General features: G+C 38.8%; 1 protein-coding gene across 6 annotated transcripts in view; it reads right to left on the bottom strand.

Moving 5' to 3' along the window:
- nrxn2b (neurexin 2b) overlaps positions 1–21,448 on the bottom strand; it is a 707,860-nt gene that overhangs the window by 503,907 nt on the left and 182,505 nt on the right. For 5 of the 6 annotated variants that reach the window (XM_085267412.1, XM_085267417.1, XM_085267416.1 and 2 more), the window contains exon 4: positions 17,448–17,477. The exons of the other annotated variant lie outside the window; for it this stretch is intronic. In XM_085267412.1, the coding sequence (XP_085123538.1) occupies positions 17,448–17,477 (30 nt within the window). The remainder of the gene's footprint in view (positions 1–17,447; positions 17,478–21,448) is intronic. 6 annotated transcript variants of the gene reach the window in all.

Raw genomic sequence — 21,448 nt, 5'->3', positions numbered from 1 at the left:
ATATTGGTTAAAAGACAGAAAAGTTACCATCAAATTCAGGCGTATTTATTTTTACATAAAGCTGTTTATTATTGTGCCTATTATTGTGTTGCATTTTGTCATCTACAAAGATATGGCACATGTTGTGTCATACTGTGCACTGCCATACGGCACTGATCTGTGTTTTCATTACAAAGTCACAGGAGGGAATTCTTGAGCCAACCCACACTGTTAACGTCCTGCTTGTGAATACTGCCTACAGACAGATATATTTAAGTCAAGGTCAACTGTTCAACTTGGAAGAGACAGAGAGAAAAAAGAGAACAGAGAAAGTTTTATTTAAATTACTATATTTTACTTTCAGGGGTTTTTGCTGCACAAAAGTCATTCATTATTGTTTAACACCTACACTTGCACTGTTAAAATACATTTAACTGATGGAATTCTCTCTGTTGCACTGCTTTGTCAAGCTCTAATGTCAAGTTTATTTCATGTTCTTATTTTATATGTTCTGATATAATTTTGTAAAGTCCTTTTTTAAACTACATTTTAGTTTTGCATTATCTGTAAAGTAACCTAAAACCATTTCATATGTGCCATTTTTATAGGCTTACATATTGTAAGCCTATAATAAATTCCCCTCTCGCCCATGCAGGTAGTCTGTCCTTCAAGCTTGGGTCCTCTAACAGAGGCCTGGCAGCTTGAGGGTCCTCCACAGTATCTTAGCTGTTCCCAGGACTGCACTCTTGGATCTCGAATGTTGTTCCTGGTGTCTCCCCCCTGACTTGTTCAGGCTCCCCCTTGCTGTAGCATTTGTGTTGTACATTGATAATCTTTAGCTGTGAGATTCTTCTGAATGTTGGAACACTGAGCTACTAGTTGTTTCACTGTCAATCTGGATGCTGGGTATCGAAAATTCCATAGGTCCCTGATCCGCAAGTAACCCCGTTGGAAAGGGTTACTTGCGTAGTAGCATTCCAGCAGCGCCCTATTTTCATCTCTTGCCCACCGATGCAGTCTTGTTCTAGTAGCCCACTTTTCGTCAGGGTGTCCTGGTTCCTCTACGCCGGATGCAGACCTTTTTAATTTTATGAAGCTCTCGTGCATGTCTGCGGTAGGGTTGGTTTTAGCAATTTTTTTTCCTGAAAAGATATTATTTATCGATATTGATATTATTTACCGGATTTTGCATGGAAAATTATGACTTTTGCTGTTGGCCAAGTAACAATGTATCATGCATTTCATAGTCAAAAAAGAATTACTTATAATAAAAGAATTTTTCATGTACACCATTTTATGAAAGGCAGCATTTCCACTGCATGGTACAGTGGGAGTTGTCTGGGCATATGATGTGACCTGTCAGTTTCTCTAAGTGAAGCTGCCAATAATGAGGCATGATTAGCCTGGGAAACTCAATGCAGGCCTCAAATCAATCTCTGAAGGGGGGAGACAGCGACTGGGACTGTCACACACCTCACACTCTGCAATTCGCTTTACCCAAGGGACACGGTGAAGGTCATGCAAGGTAGCCTCAGTCCAGCCCTGTCAATTAGCATTAGCATCATGAAAGTGATTATGACTTATGACCGAGAGAACACAAATTAACCAGTTGAATATTATGAATTCTAATATTTTAATGAATAGTTTTAATTAGATTCTATTTAGAATCCATTTGTGACGGCTATCACAGCTTTTTATTTGAAGATACAAAAAAGAAAACGTTTATGCAAGCAACTACTCATCCCAGGCTTTACGGTGGGGACTGTATGAAGCAGATTCCAGCTGCTGTAGAGCTCCATCCATTTTCGCCTGCTGCTGTGTCAGGAGAAATTTCTGCCTGTGTGAGGACTTCTGTCATCCTGGCCTAATGTCTCTGCAGTAACCCTGCAGGCTTCAAGCCAGCTAGCCCCTTATTCCTGGGCTTTGGAAAAGGGTGAAAGAGGTCACTGCTAAATTTTAAATGATCCCTTGGGGTGTACAATGAGGATAAAAACTCTAAGTGGATGAAGTCATGCTTTGTAAATGTTGTAGCATCTTAATCCAAGATCAAAGAATGCTACTTTAAATCTTCTTCTAATGTCAATTTTGCTTCTATTGAATTAACAAGGCAACTGTTGTTGTGATTTGGCTCTAAACAAAAGAAATTGAACCTAAATGGAAATATTCATCTTTATACTGGAATTATTGTTTAAAATGATAGCTTGAAAATGTCACATCACTGTTTGTTTTTTCAAACTACTTCATATAAACTCAGGTTCAGGGTTGGTGTGGTTCTCAGCTGTTAGCGCCTGTGATTCACACCAAAAAGTTCTAGGTTCAGAGCATGTTTGCATGTTCTCCTTATGTCTGCATCAGTTTCCTCCCAAAGACACGCATGTTAGATTTATTGATGATTCTGAGCTGTCCTCTTTATTCGCCCTGTGATAGTCTCACTGTCTGCCTAAGATGTACGCTTAAAAGTCTTATCCCAAATCAGTTGGGACAGACTGCCCTGCAGCTTTAAGTTGGTGAAGCTTTTAAGGAGATGGATGGACAGAGACACTTTCCACTTCCAGTAGCTTAATATGAAAACAGTCGTCTTTATACCCGTATCATTCTGTGCAATGAATTTTAGCGATGAAATGTAGAACTGAACAAAACCATCTTCTGGGAGAAAGAATTTAAACTAAAATATTGTTTCTTCTTGCTTCTTCAGATGAAAAAGCAAAGACAACAACAAACCAGAAAAACAGAAAACCACTTAACTGTCTAAAATAAAATTCTTACTTCCTATTCCTATGGCCGGCCTTATTTGAAGATTTAGAAATGCTGAGGTTAAACAACTGAACTTGTTAGTTTTGTATGGTCCATGAACTTGTTACAAAGTTTTCATTTCTTTTTGTTCGATCTAAATGTGACAATTTTAAGATGTAAGCAGTAAAACTTGAAAATCAGGTTAAATGTTGCAGTGAGCGATTCACAGTACAATGTACAATCTCCAGTATTGTTCTGCTTGATGACCTCTGAATCTCTTCCCTTTATCTCGTGGGCTCATTCAGCCTCCTTTTCTTCGTGTTGCATCTTTTACCTCTCACCTGTGTTCTCTTTCATTTCTCTCTCCCTCGCCTCTTCCACTCTTTGTTGTCTCTCTCACTGTACTCATTGCCTGTTTCACTAGTCACAGTTTTTTTTGTGCCAAGGCATATCAAAAATGATTCAGTAAAGTCTGTGTGTGAATTCTCTATTTTATACAGTAATATACTTGGACAACTATGATACATTATGATACTATAATTATGCCGTCTGTGTTATTGTCAAACTCAGTCTATACATTTATACGTTTAAAAGGAATCATCAGTGATATGACCAACACTACTGAAATGTGTTATCACATCAGAGTTTTTTTTCTCTTCCTATTCTTCTGTTCTTATCGTCATCACCGCCTCTCTTCACATCTGACATTGAATGACTGGAAGTAATGTTAGTTGTCTAGCTAGCTGGTTCACTCAGCAACAGGTGTATAGATACTGTTTAATGTAGCTCAACATTGTCGCCATTAGTCCAATCAGGTAAGTAAAGTAAGTAAACTAAGAGCATCAAAGTATTAGAGGGACATATAATATTATATAGAATATTACATTTTTGCAGTGTTAAAATTATTAAGTACATTTTATTGCTAGTGATATTATATTGACTGATACTGACTGATTTCTAATATGAGAGGAGCATTTTTTAAATTGCTGCCTACTTTCATATTTTTTTTTTTTTAGCTGTATATGATCTCTAAAGGAGAGCAACAGCTCCTTTAAGTTTTGAGGTTGGGCCTCCATGGATCGCATTTGTTTGTCCAGAACATCCATAGATGCTTGATTGGATTTGAAGGCGAAGTTTACACCTATTCAACTCAACTCAAACTCATTGTCGTTGTCCTCAAACCACTCCTGAACCATTTTATTGTGTGGCTGGGCTTTTATAGTGCCATCAGGAAATACAGTTTCCATGACAGGATGTACATAGTCTGCAACAATGCTTAGGTAGCTGTCAAAGTAACATCCAGGTGGATAGAAGGGCCCAAGTTATTCCAGCAAATCACAGACCAAAGCATCTGGCTGGCTAGCGTTCTTCCTATTGTGGACCTTGGTGGTCCCCAGGTAACCACTGCACAGGTCCCAGCAATCCACATAATGTAAAACATGATTCATCAGACCAGACCATCTTCTTTCATTGTGGGTCATAAAATTATGCCTGATTGGTGTAGAGGTTAACAATCACTGTATGTGTGATGATGTTCATGCAAAGTTTTGTTGAGACTGGCCAACCTATTGCAGAGGTACATGAAGCGATATGAACATAAAACATTAACAGGTTGTTTTGCAAACTGCAGGTATCTTTGTTTAACATCTGGCAGAATGTCAAGCTACTGATAATTTAGTAAGTAATTCACTGCAGATGCTACTAATAATGCATTAGTAGCATCTGCACACATTGTGACAGTGTATTTTCATTTGTGCATAATTTGGCATGTATTGCTTGCATACATACACTTTTACTGTTCTGTTTCGAGTTAAGGACTTATTACTGTTTCTCAAATGACAGAGACTACAGAGACTTTAAATTTAGTTTGATTATAAAGGGCAGTGGGCAATGTTTTTTTTGTTGTTGTTTTTTTTTGTTTGTTTGTTTGACAAATCAGACTGGGGACAGGAACCATATGGTGTTAATACTTGTGCTTTTACAGGTGGAATATATATATATATATATATATTCAGTGAGCATTCAGTGAGCCCATTTCCTTTTAGCCTCCTGGGACCCTGTTTCCTCATATGGGCATATCATATATATATACCTGGAGAACCCATGGGGTCATACAGATAGCATTGGTTTTCTAGGGAAACCATGGGGTCAAATTTGACCCCATGTGTTCTCCAGGGTTAAATATATGTGTGTGTATATATATATATATATATATATATATATATATATATATATATGTGTGTGTGTGTGTGTGTGTACTTTATACCGTACTTCATTCAGCTCAGTAGAGTATTTTAAAAAGTGCTTTCTGTTCAAAGAGGATTTTTATGTTTTTATAGTGATCTGAATAAGCAGCTTCATTCATGCATTTATAATCCTGTTATATTTCATACAGGTATCTTTTGTTTTTTCTTTTTTTTTTGCAAAGGGTCTATATGTATTTACCTTTGCCCTACAGCGTCCTGTATCCATAGCAAATCTTTTATTTTATTTTATTTTATTTCGTTTTATATGCAAAAAGCACTTTGTGCAAGTTTTGCAAATAATATGAACATTTGTAGTGCAAAAAAACCAATAATTGTCTGCTCAGCAACTTTGAAGTGATCATTGGTAAGAGTGTGCTGGCAGTGCGTAGGTGAATTTGGTCACAAAGAGGGTTTCTGCACCAAATATTTCCTTTTCTCTTTGGTCATCTCTTTGGTTACCCTTAGCATGTAAAATTTTTTAAATAACTCAACAACTATTAGGCAAACAGTAATAAAATGTGAAAAAAAGTGCCATAAATAACAAACAAAGAACGTTTGTATTAAAGGTAAAAGTTAAGCCCCATAAGGGTCATAAACTTCACTGTCTTGAAGGTTAACCCATATTAGTAGAATATATAAAAACCTTTAAAAATTTATAAATGTATGATTCATATTTAATCAATGTGCTTCCACATTAAAGAAGAGTATGGAAAGGATTTTGAATAAAGAGCCAAAACAGTCAATTGCACACTCTGTGTAAACAGCATTGGTAAAGTTATGCAATTTCAGTATCATACATGTGAATACAAAAAATATTGTGATTAAACATTTATAAACTTCAACAGAGCTTATCCTATTTTTCACATGAAATAAAATTGTATAAGAATTCTCACTGTAAAATGTAATATTGTGTTTAATTAAAAATATTAAATAGGCTGAACTCAATTTTTAACAATTTGTTATTAGTCAAAGGAGCTTGCAAAGAAAAGCGTCTGGACTTCTTTAAGTTACTTGAAGACGTTTCACCTCTCATCCGAGAAGCTTCTTCAGTTCTAAGGTCAAATGGTGGAGAGTCCCAGATATAAACCTAGTGGGAGTTTCCCCCGACAGAGGGACAAAAGGACCCCCTGATGATCCTCTAATCGCCTGAGCCAAGGTGTGAAACTGGGTGTGGGTCCCAATCAGCCAGAGTTTCGGGTGTGTTCATTGTGAAACCTGGCCCCACCTTATCATGCGAATTCCTGAGGTCAGATGGCCCAGGATGTGAGTGGGCGTTAAGGCATCTGGGAAGGGATCTCAAAACTGGAGGCCGTGGAGACTGTCAGAAAACGACTACAAGAAGACAGCTCCTTGGAGGACAGGACCAACTTCACACCCGATCAGATTTGCACACTGTTAGACCTCTGCCTCACCACTACATATTTCAAATACAACGAAGGCTTTTACAGACAAAAACATGGCTGTGCCATGGGCTCCCCCGTGTCACCTATTGTAGCCAACCTTTACATGGAGGAAGTGGAAAGGAAGGCTCTTGGCTCTTTCAAAGGAAGAGTACCCAGCCACTGGTACAGATATGTGGACGACACCTGGGTCAAAATCAAGACACAAGAAGTGGAATCCTTCACTGCGCACATTAACGCTGTGGATAAAAACATCAAGTTCACCAGGGAAGACACAAAGGACAACTGTTTGCCTTTCCTGGACTGCGCTGTGCACATTGAAGAGAACGGCAAACTCAACATCGAAGTTTACCGGAAGCCCACACACACGGACCAGTACCTCCTCTTTGACTCCCATCACCCTCTGGAACACAAACTTGGAGTAATTAGGACCCTACACCACCGGGCAGAACATGTTCCCTCTAAGCCTGAAGGAAAAAAGAAGGAACACACACATGTAAAGGAAGCACTCAAAACGTGCGGCTATCCCAAATGGGCGTTCTTAAAGTCAGCAAAGAGGCACAGAAAAGAAGACCAGACACCAGCGAGGGAGGATAAGAAGGACAGACGCAACAACATTGTCATCCCCTATGTAGCCGGTGTATCAGAAAAACTCAGGAGAGTTTTCTCCAAGCATGACATCCTGGTGCATTTCAGACCCAGCAACACGCTCAGACAAAAACTGGTTCACCCGAAAGACAAAACGCCAAAACACAGACTTAACAATGTGGTGTATGCTGTATAGTGCAGCGAGGAATGCCCAGACCTCTACATTGGAGAGACCAAACAGCCACTTCACAAGCGCATGGCACAACACAGAAGAGCCACCTCCACAGGACAAGACTCAGCAGTCCATCTGCATCTTAAGGATAAAGGACACTCTTTCAAGAATGCCAATGTTCACATTTTGGACAGAGAGGACAGATGGTTTGAAAGAGGAGTGAAAGAAGCCATCTATGTCCACTGTGAGCGACCATCTTTGAACAGAGGCGGGGGTTTACGACACCAACTCTCTGCCATCTATAATCCAGTTTTGAGATCCCTTCCCAGACGCCTTAACGCCCACTCACATCCTGGGCCATCTGACCTCAGGAATTCGCATGATAAGGTGGGGCCAGGTTTCACAATGAACACACCCGAAACTCTGGCTGATTGGGACCCACACCCAGTTTCACACCTTGGCACAGGCGATTAGAGGATCATCAGGGGGTCCTTTTGTCCCTCTGTGGGGGGAAACTCCCACTAGGTTTATATCTGGGACTCTCCACCATTTGACCTTAGAACTGAAGAAGCTTCTCGGATGAGAGGTGAAACGTCTTCAAGTAACTTAAAGAAGTCCAGACGCTTTTCTTTGCAAGCTCCTTTGACTACGATGACCTGGATGACTGAGAACTTTCACAGACAATTTCTTATTAGAACTCGATTTAAATAAGTTACCAGTACTTTTTATGCAAAAATGCTGATAAACTCAGTTTATTTGAGTGGTCTTAACTTAGAAAAACTAAGTAAGCTGGAAGTTTCGCTTCTCAGGGCGGAAGGATGAAAGATGTGTTTTGAAAATGCCACGTGACTACCGTCCTCCTCCCTCTCGGATCAGTCCGCATGTTCATGGTGCCAGCATTTGTTATGGAATAAGTTGAGCAAACTTGGAGAAGCGTCAGCTCAAGAGATTATTGTCATTGCTGTGGATCTTTCAGGCGAGAATGTAGCTGTGTAGAGTTCAAATATCTGCTCGATTTATCAAGACATCACATATTTGCAAAAAAGCTCCTATGTTTTCGGAGACGTCCATTTTCTTTCATGCTTTGTGGCAGCTTTTGAACATCTGTGGCATCTGTTAATGTCAAATCTAGCCTTTATTTAACAACATAAGCAAACTCTATGTTACAATAATTGCACAGCCATTAAGGATAAAATCAGTTTCTGAAAAATGTTCTAAATGAACTAACAAGGCTGTACAGTGTACTCAAAATGAGTAAGTTGCCCTAACTTGGTCATCTTACGTAAACTTGATCCAATTTTTTTGAGTTCTGGAAACAAATGAGCTTTTACAGAGTACTCAAAATAAATAAGTTGTCCTAATTTAGTCATTTTTAGCTAAGCTTTACTCAATTTTTTTGAGTTCTGGGAACTAATTAGATTTTACAGTGCTCAGAACCACTGCTTAAGAGCCAGTATTTGATGTCATAATAAAATAATAGAATCTGTTTCTAAAAAGCATACTGTATAAAAATGATCTCCTGCAGATTTCACAATTGTTATGAGCTTCATTGCACTATTCAATAGTTCTACATAGCTGAAATGGTGCAGACTATAAATTGCCCTGCAAGCTCAGAGATGGCTATCTTGGCTGGGACTTAGTCAATTACATTGCAGGTTAGATACAGATCATGCTGTATATTCCCTTCATTATTTTGTTCAATATCCCCACAGAGAGCTACATTAAACCTGCCAAGAGACCTGGTTAATTCGATTCCCAGTATGCATCATGCTGGCCTCTCCAAAAGGCAAGATGGTGGTGGCAGCAGGGGACTTCATTCACACAGAAATCAAATGGTCCGTGGGTAAAAGCATCTGCAATTCCCAAGCCAAAGGCCTGGAAATGTTGACAATTTAGAGCCATTAACTTGCACATAAATTTCTATTATTGAAAGCAGCAGTTTATTTAGGGACTTTTAATTAGTTTGCTAAAGCTTAAATAGCTTCAGGGTTGTTGTTTAGAGTGAAACGTGAACACCTTGGAGACTTCTGGACCAAGAAAATTGGGTACATCTATATTTAAATGCTAGTTAGGATAAACTGCTCACTGAATTGGACTGTTTATATTGTTATAAATGAACTTTCATGAGACAAAGCTAACCATGCATATAACGAATCATTGTTGTTTATTTTCACGTTAAATCATTAATTTGTGGATATCAAAAGTGGGAATATACTCATAGAATAAGTTAATGTTGTTGCTAGAGTGGAATGTATTATTTCAAATAAAATAAAAGGAAATTTCTAACATTTATGCAGCTTAAATTCCCCAGATCTCAATCCAGTCATGTATTGATGGGATGCCCTGGAACAAGGCTGATCCACGGGAACCCCACTCTGCTATCTGCAGAACCCAAAGGATCAACTGTGAATGTTGTGGTCCCAAATACGGTTAAATTTCTGCATTTGTGAAGAAATTATTTCAAGGTAATGTAATATAAATATCTGGATCAAGTCAGACCACAGTGTGCTTGAAATAAACTAGTTTTTAAAAGTTTTCATGATTAATTTGTTTGGGCTGCCTCCCTATTTTTAAAAATCAGAATTTCATTATGAACCATGTATCATAATGAACAATAATGTACAACTCAGTTTCACCAAAACAGATTAAATGATGATTTTCTTTTCATTTATTTTCATAAGTACCTTTATGTGACAAAACAAAACTCACTGCAAATAAATCACGTAGCTCTATAAGATAATTTTGTCCAGTTCCATCATCACATAGGATGGTAAAATATAATTTTGTTATTAATTTTAATCGTGGCAAGAAACAAAGCTATTAACCCTTTAAGACTTGTCTTCCTTCTCTCACCCCAACCGGTCGCAGCAGATGGCCGCCCCTCCCTGAGCCTGGTTCTGCTGGAGGTTTCTTCCTGTTAAAAGGGAGTTTTTCCTTCCCACTGTTGCCAAAGTGCTTGCTCATAGGGGGTCATATGATTGTTGGGTTTTTCTCTGTATCTATGAAGCGCCTTGAAGCGACTTATGTTGTGATTTGGCGCTATATAAATAAAATTGAATTGAATTGAATTGAAGAGACCTACCATAGAACCAAGTCCGCCAGAGATTATATTATATTTTTACATGTTGTAGTGCCATTTTTGGGAGCATTTCAAGTTGCTATACATCAATACAACCATTATAGCCCAAATTTTAATAATATGTCTGCATTAAGTGCATAGTAATTACATACATTGCAAAAAAGTGCAATAAACTACAGAAAATTTTTGATTTTGTTTTTTAACATATATTTCTAGTTAGAGAAATTTAAGAGGCTTAGAGAAAGTCATAAAGTCAAACATAACTTTTAAAAACACCAGTATAAACTCATATAGGCCCTGATGGTAAAAAACTACATTTCCGCAAAATGACGTCACTTCCGGTTTCGGGCAGGACATGGATAGTGCCTTTAATACCATCCGGCCCTGTATGCTTCAAGAAAAACTGAACAGGATGGAGGTGGACTCCTGCCTGGTGGCTTGGATCTCCGACTACCTCACCGACAGACCACAGTACGTCAGGCTGAAGGACATCACGTCTGACACTGTGGTCAGCAGCACAGGAGCACCACAGGGAACTGTGCTGTCCCCTCTTCTCTTCACCCTGTACACCTCTGACTTCTGCTACAACTCTGAATTATGCCACATTCAGAAGTTTGCAGACGACACAGCCATCATGGGGTGTATCTGGGATGATCAGGAAGAGGAGTACAGAAGTCTGGTGAGGAACTTTGTCGCATGGAGTCACACAAACCACCTGCAACTCAACACCTCAAAGACTAAGGAACTGGTTGTGGACTTCGGGAGGTCTAGAGCAGGTCCACTGCCGGTTCAGATAGAGGGGGAGGAGGTGGAGGTGGTCAACAAGTACAAGTACCTCGGGCTGTGGGTGGACAATAAACTGGACTGGTCATGCAACACAGAGCACCTGTATAAAAAAGCCCAAAGCCGACTGTACTTCCTCAGGAGGCTGAGGTCTTTTAACATCTGCAGGAAGCTCCTGAGGATGTTTTACCAGTCGGTGGTTGCTGGAGTACTTTTCTATGCTGTGGTGTGCTGGGGGAGCAGCACAGCAAAGAAGGACTCATCCAGGCTGGAGAAACTGATCAGGAAGGCTAGCTCTGTGGTCGGCATGAAGCTGGACACTCTGGTGACAGTGGCAGAGAAAAGGACATTAAAGAAACTGATGGACATTATGGACAATGCCAGACATCCTCTGCACACGGCCATAAACAATCAGAAGAGTCTGTTCAGTGACAGGTTGCTTCTCCCAAAGACAAGAACTAACAGACTTAAAAACTCCTTTGTCCCACACGCCATCAGACTGTTTAACTCCTCCCTGGAGGGGAGAGGGAGGGGAAACAGGAGGACAAAGGAGGGGGGAACAACTAAGCTGTAGTGCCTCTTCACCTCACTGCAATACCTTTTGTGCAATACTTTTGTAAATAGTCAACGGTGCAATAGACTCAATACTTGAAATGTGCAATTCACTTGTATTTTTATTTTTATTCCTATTTATTCTATTTATCCCCTTCGTATATTTTATTTATATTGTCTCTGTATTTATATATATGTGTGTGTGTGTATATATATATATATATATATATATATATAATATCCTAACTCTGTAACTTCTGTCGGTGCTGTGCTTTTTTGGAAATCGAATTTCCCAGAGGAACCCACCCGAGGGATTAATAAAGTTCTATCTAATCTAGTTCACGGAAGTGTTATGAACAGCTGATCGGATCGGCAAAGCGTGTTTCTGGAATATTATGTTTTTGCTGCTGCAAGTGCTTTTTATGCAGTTTTTGCAAAGCTATATGTGGAAGGAAACTGTGACTTAGGACAAGCTGATGGCATAACATGTAAGTACAACTCCTCTGGTTTCATATGCAAAAAATATTATTGCGCTAGCTTACGTGGTTGCAGTGCTACCGGGATTTAAAAATAGTTACGCAAAACAGAGCGTGCCTGCTCCCACCAGCTTTAGAGAACAATTAGCTGCTTCATTTAAGGTAGAAGCACAGGAGACAGATTCCATTCAAATGTGGAGATGAATTACATCGCCTGGACCACAAAATTGAAAGATCAAAAAATTGACCCAAATTTAGTTAGATTTAGGCAATACATGTACTTGTGAAACTTGTTAATGACGTATGGGGAGCCCAATGACACAATAAAACAACAGTGGCAATTAAAAGAGTTCATAAGAAACAATCTTTTACCTTGAGGAGGTCTTGTAATAATGGAAGAGATGCTTTTTTGGCACTCAGAGAGGTTGACACCCCCAAAGCGCCACACTAAAACTTTATGCTTTATTTTATTTTATTTAACTTTTTTGTTTTATATGCAAATATATAAGGTTTAATATAAGGTTTTTACTGATGTTGACATTTAGTGTAACCTTGACCTGATTTTCCCTCAAATTAAATCAGCTTGAGCTGTTATTGGTATCTACCAACAGACAGATGAGATCTTGAAAACTATTGATGCTAGACTGCTGTCAAAAAGACAGACAGAGCGATTACAAACGTCTTCCCTTCATGAGGAGACTAACAGCCACCCAGGCATGTGGAGTAACTCATTTCAGCAATTGTTTTGTTTGTTTTGAGAGAAGCCATTTATGATAAATTTGCTAGTGGACATTGTTCCCTTGAGTTTAGTTGCTGTTAATCGGTTTTCCAGGAGCTTCCAATCTTGTGTTTAACCGGTCAAGTTTCTGTTGTATCAATTTTGATTTCAGTTTGTTGCTTATCACCACTATCTTGGACTGTAGCTGTTGTTAGTAGTCTTTGTATTGCTTTAGAGATCTGCTGTAAGCCTTAGGGTCGCAGGGGGCACAGCATCAGCTGTTTCATGTGGCAGTAATGTGATAGTTCATTAACTGGACAGCAGAGGATTTGCTACTGAGTGAAGTGTCACAAAGCAAATAAAGTTTCCAGCGGAAAAACTAAATGCTTTAGATAATTCGTTCAGGAAAGTAAGTGCGTGTCCTTTCATGGTACATATACACTTACACATACAGAGATATGTACATGCGCATCTACTGTACCTGCTCTGACGTTTAATCAGTCAATCAGTTGTGTCTTCAGGATGACAAAACAATTTGTATTATTGTATTTTTTGTAATGTTTAATAATTGTATACTCCATAAATTTGACTTCTGTTCTTCTGTTCTTATTTAAATAATTAAATCAAAATGAAATGTTATGTTTTGGTTTACAAATATGCAGCCCAATGTGTGGAACTGACAGCAGCCTTACAGGCAGGCAGATAAAGATCGGCACTGACTAAAAGCTGGGGTTTGTCCTTCCAGCAGCTGTGAAGGACAGCCTTGGGTTTGAGAGAAGATGGACATTGATTTTCTTGGCCTGGTTATATGACCACTGTGCCGCTTGCCTCTGATCTTAAGAACTGACCAAAATTTTTCTTAAAAGAAATAAAATTTAAAAAATCCAGATCTGCATGGTTAGGGTACATGTGCATGTACACACAAACACACTTATACAAAATGTGTTTACGGGCATATTTGTTTTTATTTTTAAGATGTTTTTAGTGTGTGCATTAGGATCTCTGTATCAGTCAATGGTATTTGTTTCCCAGATTATTTATGTAGATCTTTTTTTTTTCAATGTTGAAATTCAACATTTCCAAACCCCTGCTTTTCTAAAACAATGAATAAGATCCAGCGCCTTTGGGTGTGCCCAGTTTTCCTTTGAAGTGGTTGACTGGAGATTGAATGTTCAGTGTTGCATTTGAGGCCCAGACTCTAAAAGCTGGATCAGGCTGATCTAAGGCAGTCCATTTAGTTCAGTTGAATGGACTTACTACATTAGATATTGGCAGGACTGAGTAGCAGTTTGGAAGAATTTCATTCTAGCTGCAGCAGCTTTCATTTGCATGATAGGAAGCACAGACTTTCAAACACTCACTTAAAAACAAGACCTGTGAGAAAGCCTAACAATGTTACTTGCTATTGCTTGTGATAACAAACCTTTTTTTCCTACTACCATCTACCTTTGAAAATAAAAGCATCAGACTTCACAAAAAGTATGATGATTTTATGGATGGAAACCTCTGCTTATCTTAAATAAATGAAGAAAAACAAAAAACATGGTAAAGATCATTTACGTACTATCACTGTAGTATTCACTTATAATTCAATTGAAGAAACATAAAAAAACAAATTAACATATACATTTCCCCTAAAAACAACAACAACAAATTATGTTGTATGTTTTAGCATGGTTTATTGCTTACCCTTCATTACGTCTGATGCTTTTAATTCAAATAGAGCACAAACAGTAGCAGGAAGAGAGTTTGTCTGAAGGAAGAATGATACATGAAAAAGCTTCTTCCAAAAGAGTGAACATTTATTTTTTGGATCTCATTAGCACGTGGCACACGGGAGAGCAAGGTCGGTTATTATTTCACTTCATTGTGAACACTTGTGGACTTTCTGTCATTTAAGTGAGCATGCATAAAGGAGTAGATTTGCTGTTTCAGACCAAATACACAGCAGGTCTTTCTAGCTTAAGATGTGTTTAGCATTCTGTGGTTGCATTATTCTTGTAAACTAGAAGCAAGTCAGTCTTTTTAAGTTTATTCTGTAGGAATTACATTTAAGTCTAAATTTGCTGGGCTAAATCTGCATTTCACGTGTGATTAAGGGGATTTCTACATTACTCAGATTGTTTTATTATTGCCTGTTATGTTGAATGCATTTACTGATAGCACTCAACCAAAGTTTGTTGTTGTTATTAATTTGTTAATTAAAGAATTACTGAAAGTAGAATACAAATAGTAATGTAAACATCAATTTATTTTCAGAGCAGTTGTTTCTTGACATAACTAAGACTCGACTTCCACAAAGTAAGATCCTAAAGTATGATTTTTTTTGTTTGATTGTTTTCCACAGGTCTTGTTGTCTTTCACAGGATGATCTTAATCTATTTAAGGAGACACAGTGGAGTATTTGGTTATCAATAAATCTTGTGTGAGTTAGACCATCATTCATGTATTTTAAGGGTGAAATAACAGTAACATAACATGAGATACTACACATACTACACTTTTTATGGTTCTTCATTATCAATTGTAGATAATATTACAATCAATTTGATTAATAATCAGTTATAGTTATTAACACAGAATTAAGTAGAAATGGGTTTTTGTGCATTTTTTAGCCCCGATGTTTGTTTGTTATAGGATCTACCACATGTGTCTGAGTAATCATTATAATCCTTCAAATTCTATGGAACAATGGTGCACTGGTTAGCACTGTTGCCTCAAACTTCACACTTGGCTCTGAGTACTGGAAGATACCTTAAGAAAAGGTATGTGCATCTAATCAGAACACTGGTTCATTGGTGCATCCCTTTTAGTTAACAAACAGGGCCATGTCAGCACAAAGTATGCATGTTGTCACCAACAATATCCTTGCATCTCCATTGCTCTGTAGTTCCCGATCCATAAACTTTGACCCAGTATATCTCTTCAAAAGTATGTCCCTGTTACTAAATAAGGCACAATGTATTACTGGGTGGTCTTGTGGGGTTAACACGGTTCATTTAACATTGTAATGTGAAACACCACCACATATTTACTATGCAGTTAAGTTAAGATGAGGAATAATTCCATTCAAAGCATTTGTTGACACTTTGGAGATGCAAGGTCTGCAGAAATAGAAGCAGCATGTAGAGATGGCAGAGCAACGGAATGAAGTTCTTTGTTTTGTTTTTTTACGTTTTGTCAGAATCGGCACATGAAAAAGGAAACACATGGGCTGAATAACAAGCAGATTCACTTCTTCTGATTGATGATGAGCAGTGATCAAAAAAAGCATGTCTTTTGCCCTCCATAGTGAATCAATCTGCGCACATCTAATGCAAACTAAATGTCTGTTTAAAGTGTGTTTTGATTTTCAGCATCAATCTTTAATACAGCTGGTACAGTTATGCAATATTTCTCATCATTATTATATAAGGCCTAATCTCAGCTTTGTGAAGCAAAAATCCAGAAATGATGAATGCTATGACTTTGGTTCAAATCATCAAACAACGTTATATTAGGTAAGATGAAATCTAAAGCCTATTTGACATTTTTAATAACCTTGATCATGTCTCTCATTTGTTCTATATCAATACAGGACAGTAAGATTAAACAGTAAAAAAAAAGGGAAGGAGTTCAAGCCTGCTTGAAACATGGACTTAAACGATAGAAGAAAGCAACGTCTCCACCCCCAGAAACGGTCAGAACATGCATTGCACTTGTTCATTTTTTGCTTTAATGGCTTTGCTTAACACTTTTTTTATGAAGATTGGAGGTCAGATTAATACAATTGAGGAACTAATGAACATCCACTAAGTGTCGTTTAAAAGGGATGTTGGCTGCACAAATTGCAATCAAATATTCAGATTTAACCTTTGATCATGAATTAAACACCTTTCTGGAAAATTTGCAGACACTGAGGGAGAAAAGTGTGGTGTGCAGAGGTTAAACAGCTGGTGTGTGACATATGCAGCTCAGTGTATACATTGCAGTCAATAACATCAATAACATCCAGTGTTCATAGCAGTGTCAAAACACATTGTCTCAAAACAGAATAACAATGACAATTCAAGAATCATCAGAACTTGAACTGTTTGCCCTTTAAAACATCTGAGTGCCAAACAATGGGAATGTCAGCAGAGTGGTGAAGAGAAACTCTGCACATTCGACAACACTTTCACCTTGAAGTGTTAGTGAATGAGAGTGTGGACACATTTTGCTGTTGTAATTTTGACCAACAAACACATTTCCAATAGAATCAGCAGGATTTTTTTCTTCCTTTTGTTTTGTTAAATTATTCTTGTTTAAACCCAAAGAAAAGGGATAGCAGAAAAGTGTTACCTTCAGCCCCGGGGTCAGGTCGTCGGGGTCAAAGGTGGTCAGAGGTGAAGGTCCAGGACGTGAGCCATAGGACAGGACAAAGGGTGGGACACGTATTGGTGGCGGTCACAAAAAAGCACAAAGATATGGCAGCAGGGAGAGGAAGGAGAAGCAGGAGGCATAACCAAAAGTCAAAAAAGAAAAAGTAAAATGTGACAAAGAAGGGGCAGCAACAGGGGAGAATGATGCAAAAGATTAAAAGCCAAAGAGGAGGATTTGGGGGGAAATGGTGGGATATGGCACAGAGGGAAGGTAAAAAGCAGAGGAGGAAACTGTGAGAGAAAGCAGTAGTTTTGGGGCAAAGAGGGCTGAGTCAGTTCCTCTAAAAACAGAACCAAAATAAAAAAGGAATGAACCCATACCTTGGTCGTTTAACGTCAGGTGCGCCAGACCTTGAAAGGGAAAAAACAGAAAAAAAGAACAGAAAGAGGAAGAAAAGAAGGTCATAAAAGGCACGGGAAGAAAAAAAGCATTGTCACAACGTTGGACTGCAGTTTGTGACAGACATCCTGGGGCAGACTTGGATGTCAGAGTTCAAATCAAAGGTAAAAAACGAGAAAGAGAGAGAAAGATAGAGAGAAAGAGCGAATAGTAACGGAAAACGAGCAAACACTTCTTGAGTGAGGTGTGTGGGGGGGTGGGGGGGTTAGAAAAAAAAGCATTTTTATTTGGCGCAACTCCCGAAGGCTATTGCTCTCACAAATGCTTTTTTTTCCTTTGGAGTACTTATGGAACACACAGAGAACTGTTTGGCAGAAAAGGCTTGAACCTGGTATCTCATATCCAACTGTACTCAAACCAGACACACACTCACACACACACACAAAGAGCTTTGCAAGGTTCACACAGAGGAGGTCAAAGATAAATCTGGAAACATGCTACAGGATCAAACGTTCTCTGCACCCTAATGTGGGTAGATATTATCAGAACACCATTCCAAGCAGTTATTAAGCTGGCTGTAGGCTACCAAGCAAACGTCTAGCCAAACACCCATTTCAATAGATTCAACAGAGACAATGAGCTCCTGTTGGTGCTAGTAGCTAATATAAATCTTACATTATGCAACTTTCAAAAAGCCATAGTCACAGAGATCAGTTCAAGATACTCTATTATTATTCAACGCCATGAACACACACACAGAAAACTGTTGAGAATGCAATCCCAGAAAGAGTACTCCCCCACATAAAGACAACAACGTGCTTCCAGCTGTCTTTAAAATAAGCAACAACCTGAACAGTGTCCACCTGTCAAAGGTTGTTGCCTAAACTAAATGAAGTTACAAACACGGAAAAGCAGTTTTACAATTCATGGTTTTCACAACTGGATGAACATATTTAGTGAACTTCAAACTTTTCCATACGTAGACTCTACTTCCACAGCAGGATGTACTCCAACTCCATAATCTTGGACTACAGCTAATGTCAGTAGTTCTTCTTCTACTTCTCTAACCAGAACCTCCAGCAGGCAGTTCATGTGTACACTAACCTTACCGAGGCTGCATAGAAGACCAAGAAATATCGCTGCCAGCTAGAGTCAAAGACTCTGTGGATGGAGTTGGTGTTTATGGACAGCACAAGAGTGTCATTCAGGAAGCAGTTGCTTGCATTTTGTAGTTATTGACTCGAACCTCGCAGGCGATATAAAGACTATAGAGGAGAAATATAAATGTATATGGACACAGTATAACGTATATGCATTATATTATTAGTAATTGTACAGTGGTGGGCAGATGGTGACCAACTGAAACATTTTAACATCCCCACTCTTTTTAGCTACTATATTGTTCCTGTTTGGGGAAAGCTATCGTACTGGTGGTTATAAGGGAAAAAGCGTGACAAAAAAGGAAAAACAGGAAAAGAGCTGTTGTAAGCTTCCTATCAGCTGACAGTGGTCATCAGCTGCACACATAGAGCAGCAGGTTTTTCAATAGAATTCTTGGAAGTAAACCATGTCAGTCAGATAAATAAAACTGAAAAGACTGAAGCGCTATGGCCTCAAGCAGAGTTTATTCCCACATACACTAAACAGCTACAGCAAATTGGATTTAACCCCAGGCTGCACGGAATACAAACAGCACTATGTCTGTTGAACTAGAAGACCCAGAAGGTCGAATCATTTCATCTCAACCTGTCTTTTCTTGATCAATACCACTTCAAGCACAAGACTTTTGGTGTTATCAGCAAACAGATTAATATAAATAACCATTGATGATCGAGGGAACACAGAGCAACAGCCTTTAACTGTTAAACATTACTTCTGTGTTTAATATAAGCATCTGGCAAACAAACAAAAGTTCAAGTCCCAGTTAGCCGCAGTGATCTAATCTATGGATTCTATGACATGCTGGTATTCTGCACATTCTCTTGAATGATTTCCTAAAAGTGTCTCTTATTGCAGATCATATTCAGAATACATTTAAATAGAAATCATTCAGTCTCAGTACAATTTTTCACCTAACCTCCCAAATAAATAATGTGCTAAAACACAGATTTAGAACTCTAGCCGTACCAAATAAGAGCAACAACCTTTAAAGCAGAACTAATCTCAGCCGAGACAGCTTGCACGTACAGCAAATGTTGTCTGTGTAACAATTTTAAGCACAAAGAGTGACTAATTGAAGTGTTTGACAGCTAAAGTTTTCTAAACGTTTGGTTTCTGCTTTTTCTTGAAGACAAACTGGACAAAAATAAAAGTGTTTATAGTCAAAAGTGGCAAGCTGTTAGTCTATGCACAAACACATCTACACTACCAACCAGCAGGCAGACAAATCAGAAGGCAAAGCCTACAGAAGCTCAAATGACTCTTCACTACAAGCTGTTTCTATTGTCCTCTTTCTTAATAACATCTGTGATTCAGGGGAAGAAGAAATATACAGGCAGAGTGTTTTATTTATCTGGCTTCAGTCCGTTTCCTGCCGGCCTTTTGCAGGGAGTTCAATCATTCTCACTCTGCCTCCTTCTGTTTTTGTTCCCTTGCTCATAATCCATTAAGGAGATAAGGCGAAGGCTCCTGCAATGAAACAGAATGGTGCTGTCGCTGCATACCAAATCATTCAAATACATCCCCCCACCTCCCACCCCGACCTCATCCAGCTTAGCCGAGCAAAAAGCAGTGGTACAATTTTATGGAAAAGGAACACAAAAGAAGGCAAAGAAGAGGTAAAACAGACAGAAAAAGACAAAAAAAATGAAAACAAGGTGTCATTGGCATCCTCACAGCCTGTGCGAATGAAAGATTAAGAGACAGGTGTGCAGATAACAAAATGTAGCCAAAAGATAATCAAAAGGACACAGTGATTCCAAAGTATTGTATTAAAAAGTAAAACAGAAAAACGTAAAAGATTTCTTCCAAATTGAAGGACACAAAAGCCACATACACACATCATGTTAAATCAGCACAAGTCTTCAATGTCAGACTCCCAACATGCCAGATCCCGACTGGGGTTTTAATGACTTTCACTAGCAAGTTGTTGAAAGAGAGGCAGCAGCATGGCAGAAAAAATAAATTACTGATCACTTTAAGGTAACCAGAAACAACAGACACAAGAAAAACGCTCCATCTCACATTAATATTGAAGCACAAAACAAATTTACCACAGCCAAAAGCAGCATTGCTCCACACACACTATGAACGTGACAACATCTCAGTCCAAACTACGAGTTTTTATCCTTGAGCATTTGATTACATCCTTAGTTTTGGTGAGTACAGATGGGAGTGCCTAACGGAACGGGCGCAGTTTGGAGAATGGCTGAGATTGGGTGGTTTTGATTGAATGGCAGATGGAGCAGGGTAATAATTCTGTCATTAGAAGGAGTCACGTTTGCATCTTATCCCAAATGCTCTTGTTCCCGTTTGTTGTTTTTTTGACCTCTTCTCATTCCCCTTCTCCATGCGGAGCCCTGCATGAGCCAGCTGCTGTCACCTCCTGCTCTCTTCTACCTCGTGATTTTTTTGCTCTTATCAGGACCAAACTAAAACAGCCCAAATGTAGAACAGAGACCAAGACTGATTTGCTGCAGCAAGACAATTTATTGGTTATGGCGGAAGGTAGGCTAAAAGAGCTATGCTAGCCAGTGGCAGAGGGGCAAGGATGCGGCTGGAGGTGGAACTGGAAGGAGGAAAAGCAGGGTTATACAGGGTTAGCAGAATCTCAGGGCTGCTAAGGGCTGCAACAAGACTAACTGACAGTAGTTGCAGAGTGTAAGATCTGGCACTGTGGGAGAGTGAAGGCCAGAAAATAAGCTGCAGCAGTTGAAGGTGACTGGATGATGCAGAGTCTGACCAACACTACACTACTCTATACTACAATACACTACACCACACAATTTGGACAAAGATCATGTTAAAAACAAATAAAGACTTT

Source organism: Mchenga conophoros, linkage group LG3, assembly GCF_057382185.1.
Source record: "Mchenga conophoros isolate Kocher_MC1m ecotype Shallow Benthic linkage group LG3, M_conophoros_male_GT1.1, whole genome shotgun sequence".
Taxonomy (NCBI): Eukaryota; Metazoa; Chordata; class Actinopteri; order Cichliformes; family Cichlidae; genus Mchenga; species Mchenga conophoros.
Note: the sequence above shows the minus strand (reverse complement) of the source record. Positions and strands in the feature narration are given on the sequence as shown.